Source organism: Tamandua tetradactyla, chromosome 13 (assembly GCF_023851605.1).
Source record: "Tamandua tetradactyla isolate mTamTet1 chromosome 13, mTamTet1.pri, whole genome shotgun sequence".
NCBI lineage: Eukaryota > Metazoa > Chordata > Mammalia > Pilosa > Myrmecophagidae > Tamandua > Tamandua tetradactyla.
In genome coordinates this window covers 46,917,861-46,940,017 of record NC_135339.1, presented here as the reverse complement: position 1 = coordinate 46,940,017, position 22,157 = coordinate 46,917,861, and the positions used below count along the sequence as shown (strand labels likewise).

At 36.6% G+C, this 22,157-nt stretch overlaps 1 protein-coding gene across 20 annotated transcripts in view; it reads left to right on the top strand.

The window, feature by feature from the left end:
- SGMS1 (sphingomyelin synthase 1) overlaps window positions 1-21,192 on the top strand; it is a 485,077-nt gene extending 463,885 nt beyond the window's left edge. For all 20 annotated transcript variants that reach the window (XM_077125326.1, XM_077125323.1, XM_077125311.1 and 17 more), the window contains 3 exons: window positions 13,730-13,883; window positions 18,637-18,803; window positions 19,408-21,192. In XM_077125326.1, coding sequence (XP_076981441.1) covers window positions 13,730-13,883; window positions 18,637-18,803; window positions 19,408-19,587 — 501 coding nt within the window. In that variant the 3' untranslated portion in view covers window positions 19,588-21,192. The remainder of the gene's footprint in view (window positions 1-13,729; window positions 13,884-18,636; window positions 18,804-19,407) is intronic.
- The last annotated feature ends 965 nt before the right edge of the window (window positions 21,193-22,157 follow it).

The window sequence follows — 22,157 nt, the reverse complement described above, 5'->3', positions numbered from 1 at the left end:
AAATTAAGGGCATGACAACTAAGCTGTGTGTGTATTTTTTATTGTATCCTAGATTGGGGGGAAACTATGAAGGATAATAATACACTATTAGGAAGTCTGACTATGGATTCTATATTAGATGCGATAGTATTGTGTGAATGATAAATTTCATGAGTGTGAAAATGGTACTGTGATCATGGAGGAAAATGTCTTTGGTTTTGTAATTAGGGATGAAGAGTCTTAATGTATCCAACCTATCTTCAAATAGTTCAGGAAAAACATGTGAAAAAGGAGGAAAAAAGTGGCCAAATATTGACAATGAATAAGCCTAAGTGAAGGGTCTACTAGTGTTCATTGTACTATTCTTTAGATACAGCATTTTTCAAAATATAAATTGGGGTGTGTGTGAAGCTTTTGTAAATCTGCACAAAAGGAGGCCTTGAAAAAAATTTTTAACATTTTTCCTGAGGGGAGAGGAAAGCTGGTTAAGGTTTAAAATTTTATAGGTGATAGTTAATAAGAAACCCTCCCTTGTCCCCTGTCCCCCGTCCCCCACAAAAAAGAAATTCCACCTGGTATAAGGTTTGACAAGTACGTTTGAGAATGGAGAAGTACAAACAGCCAAATCCTTCAGAGCTTAGTAAGGGGAAAATCTTAACAAGCTGTATATATAAGTTCTAAGAAGAGGTACTTTTAGTGAAATGTCTTTACTTGCTATCATGAGATCATTTGAGAATTCAAGATAAGTCTCTCAAGTGACTGTCAGTGATCACAGATGAGCTTCATTAAGGGCTGAGCATTTAAGGGGAATTATCCAAATTCTAGTGGTTGGCTGAACCTCACTACCACCACCACCACCAAAAAAAAAAGGTCAACCTAATTCAGTAATAGTAATTCTGCCTTCTGCTTTAACACATATAGGGCACTTTATGTTTTAGCAGTCATGCTTACAAATATAATCTCATTTTAGTGGGCAGGGATTGTTGTCATTTTACAGATGAGAGACCTGAGGCTAGGGCGAGTGAAATGGCTTGGTCAGGACTACCTAGATATTTAAATATGATCACTGGGATTTAAGGGTTTTATTAATGCTCCTATAAAAATGAACTTGGAGACTTTTGGTGCATCACTCCAACATAGCCAATAATAAGCAGGTAAAGTTAAGATCAAATTCATAGAACCTTGTTCAGAAAGGCAGAAAATACGCAATTTGGGAAAGATTTCCATTAAAAGAGACTTTATAGAGATAGGGAAGTTTGATTTAAATGGAAAATCGACTTATGAAAAATAGCTCTTTAGTGAATAACTAATAAATATTGTCTTGGCATTCAATTATGTATTTAAGTGGCACACACACACACATGATTAAATTTAGTTATGGCCAAAAAGTAGGGGAATGACATTGTCCAGCCTTTGTCATATGGAGAAGTGGTAACAATAGCAAGTTCTTTTCAGAGAGCCAAAGGCAAAATTGTTTGGCAGGGAGAGTAACACATTTAGGTTCTGATCCCAGCTGAGTTACTGTGGGTGACCTCATGGAACTACTCAATTGCTTCTCTGTTCATGTCTTCATCTAGTCTAACCATCTGATAGGATTGTGAGGATGCAATGAGGTAACTGTTAGAGCAACTCTGTTGAAAGGTTAGAATCTCTATACAAGCAAAAGCTATTCTTTTTGTGTGCAAAACCATCCTACCACTCTTTTTTTTTTACTGCCCAACTTGGTAACAGTAAAAAAGGTACATGAAAATTATAAGGGACAGTTATGAGCAGCTCACTGTTGCTATGAAATCTAAAACATTCATCTTACTTACAGACAACTGACATCCTGTAGGAGCTTGCAAGGTCATGCTAAAGGGCTTTCATAACCCATATTAATTCTTAAGTGTCTGTCTTTGGTTAGGAGAGGTAGTAAATGCCAGTTGAAATTTGGCAAGTAGCATAGGTTTGCTATTTGGGGCCTTAGTCATTTGGGGAGTTGATAGTTGATGCTGAGGGAGATTGCAATGTGTGGCATGTATTTCTCAGTTTCAGGTTGTTCAAAGCATGGATTGATGATTCCACTGATCCTCCTTCTACTCCCAGCTGCTTGATTGAGTTAGCAAGTCTGATCTTTGGTCTGGATATTTAAGAGTAACATACTTGGTATTTCATAGACAACAGTGAATTTTCTGTTTTGGAGGATGCGCTGGTTTGAAAGAATGTATATCCCATAGAAAAGCCATGTTTTAATCAAAATCCCATTTCATAAAGGTAAAATAATCCCTATTCATTACTGTATGTTTGAAACAGTAATCAGATCATCTCCCTGGATGGTGTAATTTAATCAAGAGTGGTTAAGCTGGATTAGGTGATGACATGTCTCCACCCATTTGGGTGGGTCTTGATAAGTTTCTGAAGTCCTACAAAAGAGGAAACATTTTGGAGAGAGAAAGAGATTTGGAGATGAAAAAGGAAAATGCCTCCCGGGGAGCTTCATGAAACCAGAAGCCAGGAGAGAAAGCTAGCAGATGACACCATGTTCGCCATGTGCCCTTCCAGCTGAGAGAGAAACTGTGACTGTGTTCGCCACGTGCCTTTTCACTTGAGAGAGAAACCCTGAATTTCATCAGCCTTCTTGAACCAAGGTATCTTTCTCTGGATGCCTTTGATTGGACATTTCTATAGACTCGTTTTAATTGAGACATTTTCTTGGCCTTAGAACTGTAAACCAGCAACTTATTAAATTCTCCTTTTTAAAAGCCATTCTGTTTCTAGTATATTGCATTCCGGCAGCTAGCAAACTAGACTAGAGAAAGACTTTTTTTAGGAGCAACACGAACGGTATTTGCCTTGGTGGTAGTCAGTAGATTACTTGAATGAATGAATATTTGAGAGACCCTTGTTTTTTGGAATGGAATGTTAGTATGATATTACCTCTGTAAGGTACCTTGACTGCTCAAAGAAAAGCTGCTTTGTATATATCCAGTTCCTGGTTAATCCAGACTTGTGAGGGGTGGCAGTACAGTTAGCACATAGTTTTGGAAATAGTACCATAGTATATGAGTTAGAGGATTTGGGTTCCAAACCCAGCTCAAACACTGGGCAGTCAAGGGACCCAGAACTGATGATAGGACCTGCCTTGTTGACTTTTCAAGACTGCTGTAGATAAAGCATTACTACTAAGGGGCAAGGATTATTTTAAGTAGAATTACCTCTTTTTAGCACTCACTTTCAGCCCTTCCTCACAGTTGTACTAATGCCAGTGAATTAGGCAGGATTATTTAATGGGTTTTAGTTCCATTTTCTCCACCTACTAGTAAGAGGCTGCGACACAATGAATCTCACTGCCCTTCAAAATGTGGTTAGAAGAAGAGACCAATGCTCTAGGCCATCTGCAGACTGAATGGTGAAGCCAGACCATCATCAGGGCCTTGTGTTATTCAGCTTGAGTAAAGCCTGTTTTCTTAATGACCTCAGGCTCACTTGTTCTAAATGGACTGAAGTGGTCTGTCTCATTCCAGAAGCCTTTTCCGCCTTTTGCTTTTAGTTTATTTCTATGGATTATTTCGTCTAAGTCATTTGACTGGTTTACTTAATTTCTTGGCCATTCATTAGAAGTTGAGGAAAATTGCTTTATTTTTACTGAAAATTGACTTTCTGTGACTTGGGAAACCATAATTCATGTAAAAGTATAGATATGAGACTTTCTTGTCATAGCTTTGTAGTGTGCACTGAGGAGGTTTGTATTTGACTGTCCCCAGGAATATCTCTGCTTTCACAAATGAACATTCAGGAGCCTACTGATGGGGGCTCCTGGTTCCAGTTACAATGGAGTAAACACACTCCATCCTTTTTTTTACTGAATGCAATTCAAAACACCAGACAGAATGAATGGCACAGCTATTTAAGGTCTCTGAAAGTAATTGGTAGCGGGCAGCCCAGGGAAAGATATGCAGACACAAAGTATGAATGATCCAGAGCAAGTGTCCTGTTTTCATTTTGTTCTTTTATGCTTTTGCTTTTTTTCCCCTATCTCCTGGCTTAGATTCAAAGGCAAACCAAATCCCTGAACTGCAGTCTGGGTGTGCACAGAAAGAACTCCCAAGAGAATCCTTCTCTAGTCCAGGGATCAGAAAGTGGGGAGTTCCTATGGGATAGAGACTTTCTAGTCTCTATCAATTCCTAGTTTCTATTTTTCGAGTCTCTATCCTATCAATTTCCATGCAAACCCTGTTAACGTTTGGTGTGTTATATTCTAGACTTTTTCTGTGCATAGTCTTTTTAAAAATTATAATTATACCAATATCTTGGGGTTTTCTTTAATAAAGGAAAATGTTTATGATATAAAGTTACTACATAGTCATTGTAAAGTTATTATTATTTTTTTTTTTATGTGGTTTTAGCCTAGTTCAGTTCTTCTCAACGTTTAGTGTGCTTTTGATCACCTCAATTTCTGGTTCAATATTCTAGTCCCAGGACTTGAGCGTTTATTTACAGCAGAGTCCTGGTGTGCCCATATTGTCCATGGACGAGGCTTTAAATAGCAAGGGAATAGTTACTTTATAGTTCCCAGGACGATGTTTTCTAGTTTGTTGGTTTTATAAATAATGGTGAGGTTGAATATTTCTACCTAAAGCTTTTCTTCATATTTAAGATAATTTCTTTGAGATAGTCTCTTAGAAGCAATATAACAGAGTCAAAAGATATGACTGGTTCACTTGCTAATTAAATATTGATGATTATTTTCCCAGATAATTTTTTTCAATAGTAATAAATATAGCTTCCCCAAATTCTTTTGCAAATGGAGATCCAGTTTTCCCACCATATTTGATGAAGAGACTATTCTTTTCCAATTGAATGGATGAAGAAATGGAGGCTTAGACTTGTTCAGCTGCCTGGGAAGGGCCTCACAGCTAATTAGTAGAAAACCCCTGATTTTAACCCAGTAAGTGTTCCAAAGGCTTCCTCTTCCCTACTCAGCAGTGCCTCTGCCTTCACCTCATTCTCTCCTTTTAAATGAGCATTTTTGAGGAGATCATTGCCATTTTGTAGGTTATTTTACTTTCAGAATAAAGTCCTTGATGCACAGAAGTTTTTAATTTTTATGAATCAGCATTTACCATTTATTATTATTGTTGTTTGTGTTTTGAGTATAAAATCTAAGAGACCATTGCTAATACAAGTCCCTGAAAATGCTTTCCTAGGGTTTCTTCTAGGACTTGATAGTTCTAGCTTCTTATATTGAGGCCTTTGATCTATTTTGAGTTGTTTTTTTACATGGTGTGAGGTAAGAGTCCATTTTCCTTCTTTTGCAAATGGAGATCCAGTTTTCCCACCATATTTGATGAAGAGACTGTTCTTTTCCCATTGAATGGGTATGGCACCCTTGCCAAAAATTAATTGGCTATAGATGCGAGGGTTAATTTCTGGGCTCTCAATTCAATTCCATCAGTCTGTATGTTTGTTCTTGTGCCAGTATCATAACTGTTTTTTGTTTTGTTTTTTTGCATGGACAGGCACTGGGAATTGAACCCGTGTCTCCGGCATGACAGGCAAGAATTCTGCTAAGCCACCATCACACCACCCCATACTGTTTTGCTTACTGTACCTTTTTAATATGTTTTAATATCATGATGTGTGAGTACTTCAAATTCGTTCTTTTTTTATGATGGCTTTGATTATTTGGGGCTGTTCCATATAAATTTGATGATTGGCTTTTCCATTCTGCAAAGAAGGTTTTTAGAATTTTTATTGGGTCTGCATTGAATCTGTCAATCACTTGGGAAGAATTGACATTGTAACAATATTTAGCCTTCCAATCAACAATGTGGAATGTCCTTCCATTTATTTAGGTCTTCTGTGATTTAATTTAGGAATATTTTGCTGTGTTCTATGTGCAAGTCCTTTACATCCTTGGTTACATTTATTCTTGGATATTTGATTCATTTAGTTACTATTACGAGTGGAATTTCTTCAGATTGTTCATTACTAGTGTATAAAAATACTACTGACTTTGGGGGGGTTATCTTATTCCTAGTCACTTTGCTGAATTCATTTATTAGCTCTAGGAGCTTTGTTATAGAATTTTTAACGTTTATCTGTGTATAGGATCACATCGTCTGCAAATAAGGAACGTTTTACTTCTTCCTTTCCAGTTTGGATACCTTTTATTTCTTTTTCTTTCCTAATTGCTCTGACAAGAACTTCCAGTACACTGTTGAATAACAGTAGTAACTGTGGGCATCCTTGTATTTGTCCTAATCTTAGAGGGAAATCTTTCAATCTTTTACCATTAAATATGTTAGCTATATACTTTTCATATGTGTCTTTTATCATGCTGAAGGTGTTTCCTTCTATTCTAGTTTTCTAAGTGTTTTATCAATAAAAAGAGTGCAGGATTTTGTCAAGCACCTTTTCTTTGTAAATTGAATTTCCTTTTTTCCCCCTTCATTCTGATAATGCAGTATATTACATTCATTGCTTTTCTTATGTTGAACCACCCTTCCATACCTGGGATGAATCTCACTTGATCACTGTCTATAATTCTTTTGATGTGCATTGGGTTTGGTTTGCTAGTATTTTGTTAAGGATTTTTTGCATCTGTGTTCATAAGAGAAATTGGTCTATAGTTTTCTTGTAGTATCTTTGTCTGTATCATGGTGGTTTTGGCCTCATAAAATGAGTTAGATTAGTTCCGTCTTAAATTTTTTAAAATGGTTTGAGCAGCATTGCTGTTAATTTTTCTTGGACTGTTTGGTAAAATTCATCTGTGAAGCCATCTAGTCCTAACATTTTGTTGGGAGATTTTAGATTACTGATAAATTCTCTTTATTCATTGCTGAACTATTAAGGTCTTCTATTTCTTCTTAAATCAGTATAGATAGTTTGTGTGTTCCTAGGAATTTATCCATTTCATCTAGGTTATCTAATTGATTGGCATACAGTTTTTCATAATATCCTCTTATAGTACTTTTTATTTCCTTGGGGTTGGTAGTAAAGTTCCCTTTTTCCATTTCTGATTTTAGTTATGTCCTTTTTTTTTCTTTGTCATCTAGCTAAAGGTTTGTTACTTGATTTTTTCAAAGAACCAACTTTTTTTTGGTCGACTCTATTGTTTTTTAATTCACTATGTCATTTATCACCACTCTGATCTTTGTTATTTCTTTTCTTCTGCTCACTTTGAATTTAGTTTGCTCTTCTTTTGCTGATTCTTCCAGTTTTTAGGTTAAGTCTCTAACTTAAAAATTCAAAGTTTTTCTTCTTTTTTAATGTAAACATTTAGAGCTATAAATTTCCCTCTCAGCACTGCTTTTGCTGTATACCATAAGTTTTGGAATGTTGTATTTTTTTTTTCATTCGCCTCAGGGTATTTCTTAATTTCACTTCTGATGTATTCTTTAACTCATTGATTATTTAAGAGTATGTTGTTTAATTTCCACAAATTTGTGAATTTTCAGTTTCTCCCTCTGTTACTGATGTCTAGCTTCATTTCATTCTGGTCAGAGAATATGCATTGTATGATTTCAATATTTTTAATTTATGAGACTTGTTTTGTGATCCTACGCAGTCTATTCTGGAGAATGTTGAGTGAAGTGTTTTATACACACACACACACACACACACACACACACACACACACACAGAATATCTGGTTGGTTTAGAGTAACATTCAAGTCATGAATTTCCCTTTTGATCATCTTTCTAGATGTTCTATCCATTATTAAAAGTAGTTTATTAAAGTCTCCTACCTTTAATATAGGAACTTTTAATTCCTCCCTTTAAATCTGTCAGTATTTGCTTTATCTACTTTGGGGTATATATTTGTAATTGTTTTGTCTTCTTCTGGAATTGACCCCTATATCAATATATAATGACATATATAATGACTGTCTCTCTCCCTCATAAATTTTTTTAACTTAAATAAAGTCTATATTGTCTGGTACTTCTCTTAATTTGCTACTACTTATTTTCTTGTCCATCCTTTCACTTTCTTTTATCTTTGAGAGGTGAGTCTCCTGCAGACAGCATACAGTTGAGTCATGCTTTTTTATCCATCATGACAACCTCTGCCTTTTGACCACAGAGTTTAATCCATTTACATTTAAAGCCACTACTGATAATTCGGAACTTTCTTCTGCCATTTTGCTAATCTTTGTAAGTTGTATACCTTTTTTTTTTCCTGTCAGTTTTCCATTAATGCTTACTTTCACATTGGTTTGGTTTTTGCATATTGTATTATATTGAGTCCCTTCTCATTTTTATCTGGATATATTTTTCATTCTGGTTACCATAGAGTTAAAATTTAATATCCTAAATATATAGCAATAATATTTTGTTTGACACCAACTTGACTTCAATAGTATACACATACACTGTTCCTGTACTTCCCTGTCCCCCCAACTTTTTTTGTAATTGTTACAAGTTATATCTTTGTACAGTGTCCAAAACTATAACTTCATCATTACTTTTTATGCATTTGCATTTTAGCATCTCTAGGAAATAAGAAGAGTTACATACCAAAAAATGCAATACAATAATACTGGCATTTATAGTTCCCCAAATAGTTACCTTTACTGAAAATCTTTATTTCCTTATACCACTTGAACCTACTATTTGTTCTTTCCTTTCAGTCTGAAGAACTCACTTTAGTATTGCTTGCAGGGCTAGCTAGTGGTGATGAACTCCCTTACCTGTTGTTTATCTAAGGATGTCTTTATCTCTCCCTCATTTTTGAAGGAAAATCTCACCAGATGTAAAATTCTTGGTTAGAAATTGTTTTCTTTCAGCACTTATAATATTTTAACTCACTGCCTTCTTGCCTCTGTGATTTCTGATAAGGAATTGTCACTTAGTTGGGACTCTTATACATAAGACTTTGCTCGCATCTTTCAGAACTCTCTCCTTGTCCTTTGGATTTGACAGTTTGATCAGTATGTTACAGGGTGTATTGGTCAGAGCTTTCTAGAGAAACAATCAATAACAGATATCTGTAAATATGAGATTTATAGAAGTGTCTCATGCAACCGTGAGGATGCCATAGGGCAGGCTGTGAGGCTGGCAACTCCGATGAAGGGTCTTGACAAAACTCCACAAGAGAGGTTCACTAAGTAAAGAAGTAGTGAAAATTCTCTTCTTCCTTAAAGTCTACAACTGATTGGATCAAATCCAATTTGATTGGATTCTCTCATTGTGGAAAATATGCCCTTAGTTGATTGTAGATGTAATCAGTAACAGATGCAATCAACTGACTGATGATTTAATAAATCAGCCTTATCCAACCAGCCATTAAATATCCTTGCAGTAACAGGCCAGTGCTTGCCTGACCAGGTAATTGAAGACCATCACCTGGTCAAGTTGACACAAGAACCTAACCATCACACAGGATATTTTTCTTCAAGTTTATCCTATTTTGTATTCTCTGAGCTTCTTGGATGTGCACATTCATGTCTTTGGTTAAGTTTTGGAATGTTTCTATCATTATTTCTTTGAATATTCCTTCTGCCCCTTTCTCTCTTTCTTTTCCTTTGGTACATCATAATGCATATATTGTTAAGGTTGGTGGTGTTCCATGGCTGTCTTAGACTATTTTTGCTTTTTATGATTTTTTTTCTTGCTGGTCTTCAGCCTAACTCATTTCAAGTGTCTTATCTTTAAGTTCACTCTTTCTTTCTTCTGCCAGTTCCAATCTGTTGTGAAACCATCCTGGGAATTTTTCATTTCCATTATTAAGGTCTCCAACTCCAGAGGTCTGTTTGGTCCATTTAAAAATTTTCTATCTCTTTATTGAGATTCTCATATTATTTTCATTGCTTTTCTGATATCCTTTATTTTTTTCTCTGCATTTTCCTTCATCTCCTTGAGCATTTTGAAGATTTTTTTTTAAGTTTTTTGTCTAGTATATCCAAAGTCTGGTCCTCTTTGTTGATGTTTTCAGAATTTTTATCCTCTTTCTTTGGATTGGCCATATTTCCTATTTGAGTATTTGTCTTGTAATCTTTTGTTGCACACTGTACACTTTAATATTTTAAAATGTTAGTTCTTGGACTTACTCCTTGAGATGTCTTTTTCTTGAGTTTGCAACCCGCTGGTGGATATGACAGTGATTTTCTTGATCATCAGCCCTCCTATCAAGGTCTGCTCAAGGCAAATGCAAAGTACAGGATCCTCTCTGTCTTTTCTGGACCTGTGTCTTGTCCTGGACTTGTGCTTGCTACTGGCTTAAGAGTTCCTCTTTACACACATAAAGAAGTTTGAGTGCCCTCTCTACTTCCTAGGTGACAGACCTTCTCCCTCTTCCATGTGTTCCACTGGTGGACTTAAAGCAAGTAAGCTTTTGCCGTAGGCTGTCTGCCTCAGTTATATCTTACATTGCTTTCTTTGTCTCGAGCTGCTTTTGCGTGAAAGACACATTCTGATGGGGAGAGGGGATACTCCAAAGGGGCTTCCAAAGTCATTCTTTCCTGTCTGGATCAAGGCCAAGGACCCATAAAGGAAATACTGGTGGGTTCCTAAATGGCTGAAGAGGGCATTAGGGAGGAGGGGTGTCGTGATCTTCCATGGCTCTCCAAAGTTTGCTTTCTTGACCTGTTGAGCAAATACAGCCCTTTAACTGTCCTCTGCAGGTCTAAGGAAGTGTACCATCTTTAAGTTTCCTCCACCACCTTTTCCAGAGCAAATTGTGGAACAGTGGCCACCTTTGGAGATGGGCTCCCAGCAATCTGAAGTAATTAATCAAAAGCCATGATCATTGATCAGCACATGCCTACTCCCAGATCTTGGAAATGTGGACCTTCATGTCCCTTTCTGGCACCATTAAGCCGTACCAGCAGCCAGGTCTCACAGCTGCCTGCCACAAAGGTGGGGCCTGGATGATGGTAACTGCTATTTAGAGAGAGCAGTTTACTGTTATTTACCTTAATTTATCAGTTCCTTTCTCCCATTCTTCCCTGGATGCTCTATAGTGCTCTACTGGGCTTTGAAGTTTTAAAATAGTTGGTTCAGACAGTTCCTGCCTGTTTAATAGTTGTTCTGGTGGAGGGACTGATTCCTGCAGCTTCCTACTCTGCCCTAATCTTCCTAATCTTCCCACAATCCAGATTTTTTTTGACCCTTTATAAGTTTTGTTTCCCAAATTGGTTATTTTACTTGGTTTATATGTGCTTTGTATTTGATATAAACAAATATATAACAAGTTAAAGGTGTTAACTTGTTTATGCTGCAGGATTGCTTTTTTATGTTTTGTTTTGTTTTTGCCAGTTTGTCATTTTTTACTTTTGTTTTTTAAATGTATTTAAATGTTTTACCTAATTGTAACCTGCCATCCTCTTTTCTGTTTCCACCAAGCTTAAAGAGGCCTTCTCTTGCAGAAGTTTGAAAACCTTGCAAAGATATTTTAAAAGAAAGTTTAGGGGGGTTAAGAGCACTTACAAGAAACGCAGCATTAACTTTATGCTGTTTTTCCTCACTACATGTGATTGGCCTAAGTGCCCTGTTTATTTCTTAACCCCACTCCACCCACACCACGTAAATGTCTCTACATATATTTTCCTGATGAAATAGGAAGACAAATTATGGGGTGATGCTGCCTTGAGAATGCGATTTTTAGTTTTCAGAGCACAGAGGAAATCTGGGAAAGACTGCTTGAAATAATGTAAAGTGAAGAGATACCCAAAGCATTTTTGCCATAATTTTTTTCCACATTGTTCTTTGTTATGACAGAAGTGGACCAAGCTTTTAATTTAAACTTTTTTATTCTATCATGTTTATACATGCATGCAATTTAAAAAATTAAATGGTTCTGCAGAATTTATTATGAGTAATAGTAGTTATCTGATCCTAATCCCACTCTAATCCCCCCTTTTTACTCCCTTTCAACTCAATTTCCTGGTATTTACCTCCTTATCTGTAACTCTTCTTATAGATATTTTATATGTGTTGACCTTTATGTTCTTAATCATAAAACAAAATTTTTGCTTCATAACTTTTAATATAGGCTTTCTCTGTTATTGTCTACCTACTGTGGAAGGCGAGTATTTAGTGTCCCCCCTATTGCCATCAGTACCACCGCTTCCGCCAGCTTACTGGTGTCCTACTCTGCCTTTTCCTCCCGCATCCCACCCCCTGCCCCCATCAGTCCCATTACCCATGTTCTTATACCCCATCTTCTCAGTATGTTTCCCTGCCTTTGTTAAGCTCAATAGTTCAGTGCTTACATTATTAAATTTGGGTGAATGCTATTCACAGCTAAGTCTTGCAGTTTCCTATAATTACTTTAACTTTTCAGCACAATATTTTATTTCTTGTAGAGTCAATAATTGCCTTGCTTTTTGCTTTATTAGTTTTCTCTGTATTTATTCACTCCCAAGTTGTAGTTCTCTTTCAATGCAATCAGATGCATTGAGTGTGTTCTACTAGTCTTTTTCTTGATGTCATCTCTCCAGAGCTTTGACCATCCAATTTGGGCTGGTTGCTTTCTAGACTTCGTTGACGTTTGAGCAAGTCTTACTTCCTTTTCTCTCTGCATCTATTCCCTTTTTATAGAACATATCCTCTTTAATCTCCTGAGAAAGAGTACATAGGTGATAAAGATTTTAAGCCATATATGTATGGAAATAACCTTAGTTTGCCTTCGTACTTAGTTATTAATATGGCTTAGTATAGAATTCTAGGTTGGAAGCCATTTTACCTCAGAATTTTGAAGGCATTGTTCCAAAGCCTTCTAACTTCCAGTATTACTTTTGAAAAGTTTGATTCTTGATATGTGTACGAAGATGTTTACTTTTGATTGCTGGAAATGTTAGAGCCTCTTCTTAGATCCCCCTTCTTAGTTTCTGAAATTCCATTTTGCTGAGTTTTGCTGTATAGGTCTGTTTTCTTCTGTTGTGCTGGGCATTCAGTGAATCACTTTGAATTTGGAAATGTGTCTCCTCTGCCATCTTTAACTAGAAGTCTTGATAAAACTTTTAAAGGGAAATTGCAATGAAATTTATGTTTCCCAAAGCTGGAATATTATCAGTTAAATGTTGAAAAGGAATCATGGTGATTGGATTAGTCAGCCAGAATTTAAAAGAATGCTGCCAGATATAAAATATAGACAATTCACATATTTTATTTGACAGAGAAAATAGAAGTTGCAATAAATGAGTTGTTCGAGTTCTTTATAACTCCAGTGTCCAGCCCAGACTTATGTTAGAGACAGGTAGATTTGTTTATAGATTTTATTTTCATTCTTATTCAAAAGGAGAAACATCCAGTTCTACCCATATAATTTCAGATAATTGGAGGTATATTCTACCCAGTCCCTTTTTTCAGTTTGGTCCCAAAGAATCACATATAATCACACACACACAGATATCACATATTTGCTGCCCCATTGTCCAGCTGCCTTAGCAAATCCAGTAAACAGTTGTATGTTAGACCCATGATGGTAAAAATTTTTCCTAGACAAGAGATTTAAATTTCTCTTCCATATAAAGGTATTGTAAATCAATCTACTTTTTTTCTCTTTCATTGTAATAAAAACATTGGGTAAACATCAAAATGTCTGTTAAAATGTGCTATTAAAGTGCTAACGTGTGAGGAAAGTTCTAAAGCTACAAGCTTCATCTTTAAGGCATGCTCTTTTCAAGGGCTGCCCATGGGAGGCTAAATATTGAGTGGGAAAACTTCATGGCAGAGATTTTATGTATCTTAATACAAATTTTATTTCTGGATATAAGTAGTAATCCTAACACATAGTCATGAATCTTATTTTCTCTTTTCCTTCCAGCTTTTTGGAGACTGGGAAGCCCAGCTGCGGAGAATAATGAAGCTCATTGCTGGAGGTGGCCTGTCTATTACCGGCTCTCACCACATGTGTGGGGACTATCTGTACAGTGGCCACACGGTCATGCTAACACTCACCTACTTGTTTATCAAAGAGTGTAAGTCTAAAACATAAAGCAAGCCTTCTATTAAAATTTCTTCACCTGCCATTTTTCTGCACTCTGATCCTCCTGGTAAATCATATTTTCTGGAAAGTCTGCTGAAGTGATCGGAGGCTTCAGGAGGCAGTGCCTAGTCTCACCCCTCCAGTGCATCAGGTTCCCAGGAAATACTCTTAGAGGGTATCTTGATTCCTGGAATGTCAGCTGTCCTTTTTGGGTGGAGGCAGTTTTGAGCTGAGCATGCACCTTCTATTATGTGCCTGTTAGACGTTGCTGGAAGGACCTTAGAAGGAAATCTCATTAAGAATTTTAAAATCTAGGACTAGGCTGATAGGACAGTGGTAGATCATGTGTTCATTCCAGCCATTTTTTTCAAGTGTCCAGTACTGTGCTACATGCCAAGGATACAGTGGTGGGTCAGATGGTGTGCCTGCCCTCGAGGGTAAGGCAGACATTGAATGGGAAATTTCCTTTAAAAATTTGCTCAAAATACTTTATTATGAAATACAATAAACAAACAAACAAAAATATTCCAGATAGCCCTGTGCATTGCTCAGTTTTAATATATATTAGCATTTCTGTATTTACTTTAGTTAACTCTTTTTAAAAAGGAAATACAGGGCAGTGCAATGGTGGCTCAGTGGCAGAATTCTCGCCTGCCATGCCAGAGACCCTGGGTTCGATTGCTGGTACCTGTTCATGTAAAAAAAAGAAAAGGAAATACAATGTTAATAATATAGATTTCATCCCTCCTCCTCCTATTTTCCTGTATCATGTCCATACATTTAAAATTTTTATACTGTGTATCCATAAATAATATGCAGCATTGTTTTATAGTTTTGAAAACTTAGATAAATGCTATCATACTATATGTATTCTTTTGCCAGTTTTTTCTCTCAAATTATGATTTTGAAGTGGGTCTTCAGTCCATTCATTTCAATTGCTGTCATTATTTATTTCAGTACTATAAATGAACCACAGATTAATTACTCAGTTTCCTACTTATAAGATTCAGTTGTCCCCAGTATTTCATTGTTGGATATGGTGGTTTCAGTGAGTGTGGCACAGGCAGTTTCCCTGAGAAGCAGTAAGTCAGCCCAGGCTGATCTGCACAAGTAGTGACACACACTGCAAGTCTGGAGGTGTCGTGAGAGCACATGGCACCTTGAGGACTTTCAGTAGGTGGGAGCTCAGAGTGGGATAATAATGAGAGATGAGACTGGACATGTAGGTAGGTAAAAACCAGATCATAGAGGATGCCTAAGCCAAGAGAGGGAGTCTGAACTCCCATCTGACAGACATGAGGTGCCATTTTGAGAGTTTGTAACTAGTGAGCAATGTCATTTTATTTGTCCTTTAGAGTGAAAAAAATCACCCTTGCAGCTGCTTGCAGGATAGAGTAGAGAGAGGCAAGACTGGAGACCACAAAAGAAGTTAGGAGACCAACTGCCATGGTAATCTAGAAAGAAAGAGTAAGGGCCTGAAATACACAATGGGTGGCACTGGAAATGGGGAGATGTAGAGGGAAACAAGGAAGATTATTGCAAAAGAGCAGAAGAGAAGATGCAAGTGAAGGCACTGAGAGAGAAGAGAAAATAACTGCTGTTCTGCTTGTACTTAGTATGTGACCAAATATGGTAAATTCCAGCACCGTCCATTTAGAATCATTGAGACATGGTATAACCCTTGTTTTTACTAGATGTAACTCTTTACCTTCTTGCCTCCATGGTTTTTAATAGGAAATTGGCACTTAATTGTTAAGTGCCTTCCTTGTACATAATACATTGCTTTTTTCTTGCAGCTTTGAGAACTCTCTCCTTGTCCTTTGCAATCAGCAATTTGTTCAGTATATGACAGGATGTGTTTTTCTTCATGTTTACCTTGTTTGGTGTTCCCTAAGCTTCGTTGGTATGCATATTCATGCCTTCTGCTAATTTTAGGAAGTTTTCTGACATTATTTCTTTGACTATTCCTTCTGCCCCTTTCTTCTCTTTCTGAGACTCCTATAATGTGTATGTTGATGTGTTTGATGGTGTCCCATAGCTGTCTTGGGTATTTTTGTTTTTAATACTTTTTTTTTTTTTTTTTGCACTGCTCCTCAGCCTGACTCATTTCAAGTGTCTTATCTTCAGGTTGACTGATTATTCTGCCAGCTCCAGTTTGCTCTTGTAACTCTCCTGGGCATTTTTCATTTCACTTATTATAGATATCAACTCCAGGAGTTCTGTTTAGTTCCTTTTTAAAACTTCTCCCTCTTTACTTAGACTCTCATTGTTCATTCATTGTTTCTAATGTTCTTTCATTCTTTCTCCGTACTTTCCTTCTTCTTCTTGAGCATTTTAAAGAATGCTTGTTTTTTTAAAGGCTGTGTTCAGTATGTCCACATCCTCAGCTTTATTGGTGTTTTCTATATTGTTATCCTCTATCTTAGTTGGGCCATCATATCCTGCTTCTTGGTTTATTTTCTACTCTTTTATTGCATGTTGTACATTTTAATGTTTAAAGATGTTAACTCTGAGATTTACTCCCTGGAATGTCTGTCTCTTGGTTTTGTAACCAGCTGGTGATAAGACAGAGATTTTCTTGAGCTTCAGCTCTCCCATCAAGGTCTTCCCAAGGTAAATGCAGTATGCAGGGTTTTCCCTGTCTTTTAGGGCCTGTGTCTGCAGTTGTTTTGGAGTTTCCTTGCTTACAGGAGACTTTTTGTCTCCTCTGTTTCCCAGGAAACAGACCACCCTCTCCTACATATTTGACACTGGCAGGCCTTTGTCCCAGACTGTCCACCTCTGTAGTTTTTTACTCTCCTTCATTGTCTCATGCTACCTTTGCCTCAAGGAAAAATTATGGGATGTGGATCATCCTGGAGTAGACTTTCAAGTCAGTTTTTCTCAGCCAAAACAGGGCTGTGGACCCACAAAGGGAACATAGTCTAGCTTCAGAGTACCCTGGGGAGGAGATTAGGAAGGGTGCCAATAGCTTCTCCAGTGGCTCCCAGAGCTGAGCTTTCCTGGCCTGCCCCAAAAATGCAGCCCTTCCTGTAACTGCCTATTGTAGAATTGAGGAAGCAGTGTCTTTAAATCTCTACCACCTCTGCCCCTATCTAAGAAAGGTTGAAACAATGTCTGCTACCACCTTTGTAGGGATGAGACCACCTCTGCCCCTATCCAAGGAAGATTGAAATGATAGTTGCTACCATCTTTGTAGGGTGGTACAATAGCTGACCTCAAATCCAGGACCCAGTGATCCAAATTCACTGTTGAAAAGCTGTGATCAGCCATGGGCTATGCCTACCCCTGTTCTTGGGGGAGAGGATTTTTACATCCCTTTCTTTCACCAGCAACTAGCCAGGGATTGAACCCCATTGTGGCCTGCCACGACACGGTGAATGGGCACCAGTAGCCATTGCAGCCACAGGGAGAGAACAGTTTATAGCTCTTCACAGTGATTTATCTGTATCTTCCTCCTTACTCTTCCCTGGATGCTGTACAGTGTTCTTCTGGCCTCCAGACGATCAGAATGATTGTTTCAGACAGGCCCTGCCTGTTAATAGTCGTTTTGGTGGGAGAACTGAATCCTGGAGCTCTCTTCTCTGCCATCTTACCCAGAAGTCTCTTTTCAATGTTGCATTTTTAAGATATCAAATACAAATATTCCTGGAAATGAATATGGAGCCCTAGACATGCACTAAAGTCTTACCCTGACCATCCCAGTTTAAAATTGCAAACTGCTCCTCAGCCCCTCTTGCACTTCTGATCCCCCCATCCTGCTCAACTTTTTTCTTTTTCCATAGACCATAACACCTTCTAAGATAGTGTATAATGTATTTCTTGTATATTATATTTATTGTTTATTGTTTGTCTTCCGCACGCAGAAAAGATCTCCCACACAAAGGCAGCCTCTGCATGTTTTCTTCATTGATTCTAGTTTCTGGAGTAGGGTCAGAATTTATTAATGATTCTTCGACCTCTTGAAAATTCGATAAAAGTCTGAATCTCTCATAGTATGGAAAGGGTAAATCATATTGAGACAACAGTTTTGCCTACAATTTTCGATCTTCTGAATCCCATCCATTGAGATTGTAAGGTAGGAAGCCCTGCACTGGTAGAGATTCAGGTGACCTCCCAAAATGGGCGTACAGACAAGCATTTTTCTGGTGCTGCTCTGCCTTTAAGGATGTACTTAACTAAAATTCCCAAACTTCTAGAGTCCCTTTTATTTATGTTTGAAAAATACAAATTTCAAAAGACTCTTGATTAGTATATGGTTGCAGAGCTTGAAAGCACATAATACTGCTGTCTCAATTATAATTGCTTAGTCCATGTTAAGGCCCTGTACACTAATAGGCATTGACTATTTTTATATACACTATTAAACCCAAACTATCTACAGGTAACTCAGATGTTCATGGATAGCTGTTCTTTCTGTTCTTTTAATGGAGCACAGTGTATTAGCCTATCCTTATAAGATTAGACTCATCTTTTAAACTGTGTTTATGATTATATGTATCAAATAATAGCCAAATATGAATGACTACTACTAGGACAATCACTTTATAAATGGCTGTTTATATTTTAACCTTAGCTGCAGATAAGCTAAAGCCCATAAGCCATTAGATTTGCTGACCCAAGAGATCTGTTTTCAGAAGGAAAGACCCAAAGTAATTGGATTCAGCGGTAGTATTAGAGTCATGGTTGGGTACCCTTAGTCGTACTTGAATGATGGGATTACTGCAAGTTTCTTCTCTTTTCAGATTCCCCTCGGCGGCTCTGGTGGTACCACTGGATTTGCTGGCTTCTCAGCGTAGTTGGAATCTTCTGTATTCTCTTAGCACATGAACACTACACTGTAGACGTGGTGGTGGCGTATTATATCACCACAAGACTCTTCTGGTGGTATCACACCATGGCCAATCAGCAAGTGAGTGTTCCCCCCATTTGATTTAGCTTGTATTGTTCCTTACTTGGTATTGCTCGCTTGGGTGGGAGATGGAGGTATATAGGATCCACAGATGTCTTAGGTTTATTTTTCTTAAGGAGTAATCAACTAAGATTATGTTGTTTTTTTGTGTCTTTGATCATCTTCAAAATTAAAGCGAAAAAGCAATGTGCTAATATATCATAAAACTGAAAATTGCCTCCTTTGACACTCATCCATGAAAAATTTTTCTGTTTTGCATTCCTGTGTTCTCCTTACCCTCTGCACCTCAACATTTAATTAAGTCTTTGCATTTTCAGTGTAGAAAAGTAACTATAAAGCTAATTGGGGTGTTTATTTATAGGCAGGAGATGAGTGAGCCACAAGTTGTCCTTGTCCTCCCAAAATTGGGAATATTTTTCTCCTAGGGTGTGACCTAGTTTGCGCAAGTGGAAAGATTATGGATTGGTGGTGTGAGAGTGAAAGTGGAATAACTGGATGGAAATGGTTTGGTTTAGGGTCATTATACAAAAGCATGTATACTGCTTTTGCAGCTGGAAGAATTCATTGTTCCCCCTGATATGTTTTTCCTTTCTTTGTTTTCTAGGTGCTAAAAGAAGCTTCCCAGATGAACCTCCTGGCCAGGGTATGGTGGTACAGGCCATTTCAGTACTTTGAAAAGAATGTCCAAGGAATTGTACCTCGATCTTATCATTGGCCCCTCCCCTGGCCAGTAGTCCACCTTGGTAGACAAGTTAAATACAGCCGGTTGGTGAACGACACATAACAGCTGTAAAAAGTAGGGGGAAATGAACTGCCCAAAGTGCTAAGAACTCCATAAGAGAAGATGCCATAAAAAAAAATAATAATTTAAGAAAACAAAAACAAAAACACCTCCCTAATCCTATTATCTTTTAACAGTTACCTTGACTTAACCTATTGAGTTACCTGGTCAGCACTGTGATCTTTTTTTCTCTCCAAAGGACCTACGTTGGACGACAATAAAGAAAATTGAACCCATCATGCACTGTACACATTTCCTCTTCATAGGTTTGGGGTTTACATAACCCATGACCACCATGTTCCTTTGTATGTGATGCAACAGCATAAATGTAAGCTTTTATAAGTTCTGGTCTTTCCAGGAACATCTGGAAATAAAGCATATTATTTTCTTGGGAAAACATACTTTCATACCTCTTGCCCCAAAGATTGGGCTGTAAGCCATTTTATAGCAAATGTCTCTATGAAGGTTTCTAAGTTCCTGAATGAGGTTTGATTCTGAAGTCTTTTTACCTGTTGCACCAATATGCAAATTAAAATGACAGAGACAGAAAGGTTTGGTAACTTGGGGTTTTGTAAAATCAGCAGCTACAGTGTATCAAAAAGTGCAAAAAAAAAAAAAAAAGATTCTGTTATACAGTGGTTTTCTAAGTATTTCCTAACTTTATTTTTCAAAATAATGTTATGAAAACCAAATTTAAAGATTTTTACATGTGAAAAAAGAAGAGAGTTAACATTAAAAATGCTTCTTGGGAGAGAAATTTGTCTATGTTTCTAGTGCCTTTCTTGTCTTGATTGTATGGTCAGTAGGCAATCTTAAATTTTTTTATTTAAACTAAAGTAAGTATTCCATGAAAATGCAAATGTATGTATACACTACTAAAATTTGCATTTATAGTTAAATTAAATAATTAAATCAGAAGACTGCTTATGGTTTTTTAAATTGCTATAAATTAAGGAAATGGGGAAGCAAATTAGAGGGCCACACCTTGTTCACATATTGTGAGCAGATGGCAATGACGTGTAGCACTTAAATTATTTTATCATCTATTTGGTAGTTCGATTTTAACTATACAATGAAAACAGCCATGAATACCCTTTTTTTTAAAAGAGAGTTTTGAAATGATCACTTAACTTGAAAGCTATAAGAATTTAGTTATCCTTACTTTCATGACAATTTTGTTGGTGAACAACAAAAAAGAGATCTATTTCTTTAAAATATATTCGTGCAGAAACTGCATGTAATTCCAAGTTTTATTCCTACCATATATATATATTTGGGGAAGTATTCATTCTATAATTGCCAACATGGAGAACAAAATAGTTTTTTAAGGATGAAGACTTATATATCTCCATTCTGTATTTTACATGCAGCAGAGTTATCTTCCATAGGTTTTTTTGTGTGTGTGTGTATGTATTCACAAAGTGATATTTGTATTGTAAAACAATAATGGTGAAGGAAATAAAAAGGCTTTTAAAATTTTGTTTGTTTTAAATCTTTGTAAAGTTATTATTCTGGAGAGTAAACTGATATCTTACAGCTTATCTAGATCATAAATTAATCAAAATGCACTTATTAATAAAAACTGATACTTAAAATAAAATTGGCTTATTTTTAATGTGTTCACATTATTCACAAAAGTAGTAATAGAAAATGAATTCTTTGTGAGTTTGTATGTTAGCCACAGGGCCTTTAATAATCATATTTATTTTTCATAGAGATTCCTTAAAATGTATTATAGTCTTCAATTATCTCCACAGATTGAGTGAATTTTTTAATATTCAAAAAGAATAACTTAAAGATAAGTTAAATTCAAAGAATAGACCACTATTTACCGATAACTTTGAATTCTCTGAGTATATTTTCAACCAAGTCATTGATTTAATTTTTTTCTATAATGCGAAGCAATGTAGCATTTCCAGTTTAGATGGAAAGGAAAAGTAAGTCTGAATGGAGAAATAGATTAATAGTACTTTGATTATGAGCAGTAATATAAAATAACTCTGAAAAGAAAAAAGTAGTGGTGGTTACTTCTGATATGGTAGAGAAAGAAAGGAAGGGGTTAACAGTGGAGGCCTGTCTTTTTTCAAGGATGTGTTTGAGAGGCTAGAAATAGAAAACTAGTAAGACTTTCCTGGGTAGGACTTTGAACTTGTGTGCCAGGGAAGATAATGCGATTGCTCCTTAAGGCAAATAGATAAAAAGTTCTAGGAAAGGTTTTATTTAATTATTACATCTTTCGATAAAAAAAATTCTAGGATAGATTTGTATTTAGCTGCTACATCTTTTACTAATTTGAGTGCTGACCTGGTGTTGTCTATTAAAAGTGAAAGTAAGTTGAATAAATGAAAAATTGGCCATACTAAAGGGCTGAAGTTGCCTGAAACCGTCCCAGTTACACATGGACATTTCCATTTCAACTTCTTAAAAACAAAAACAAAAAATTGTAAGTTCATCTAAGTTCTGCCACTTTAAAAAATAAAGGCAGATTTCTCACTCATCTGGAATCTTACTTTGGACATTGTTCCAAGGTGTATAAAAGCTTCTTGGGCATCACAGGATTCCAGACTATTTCA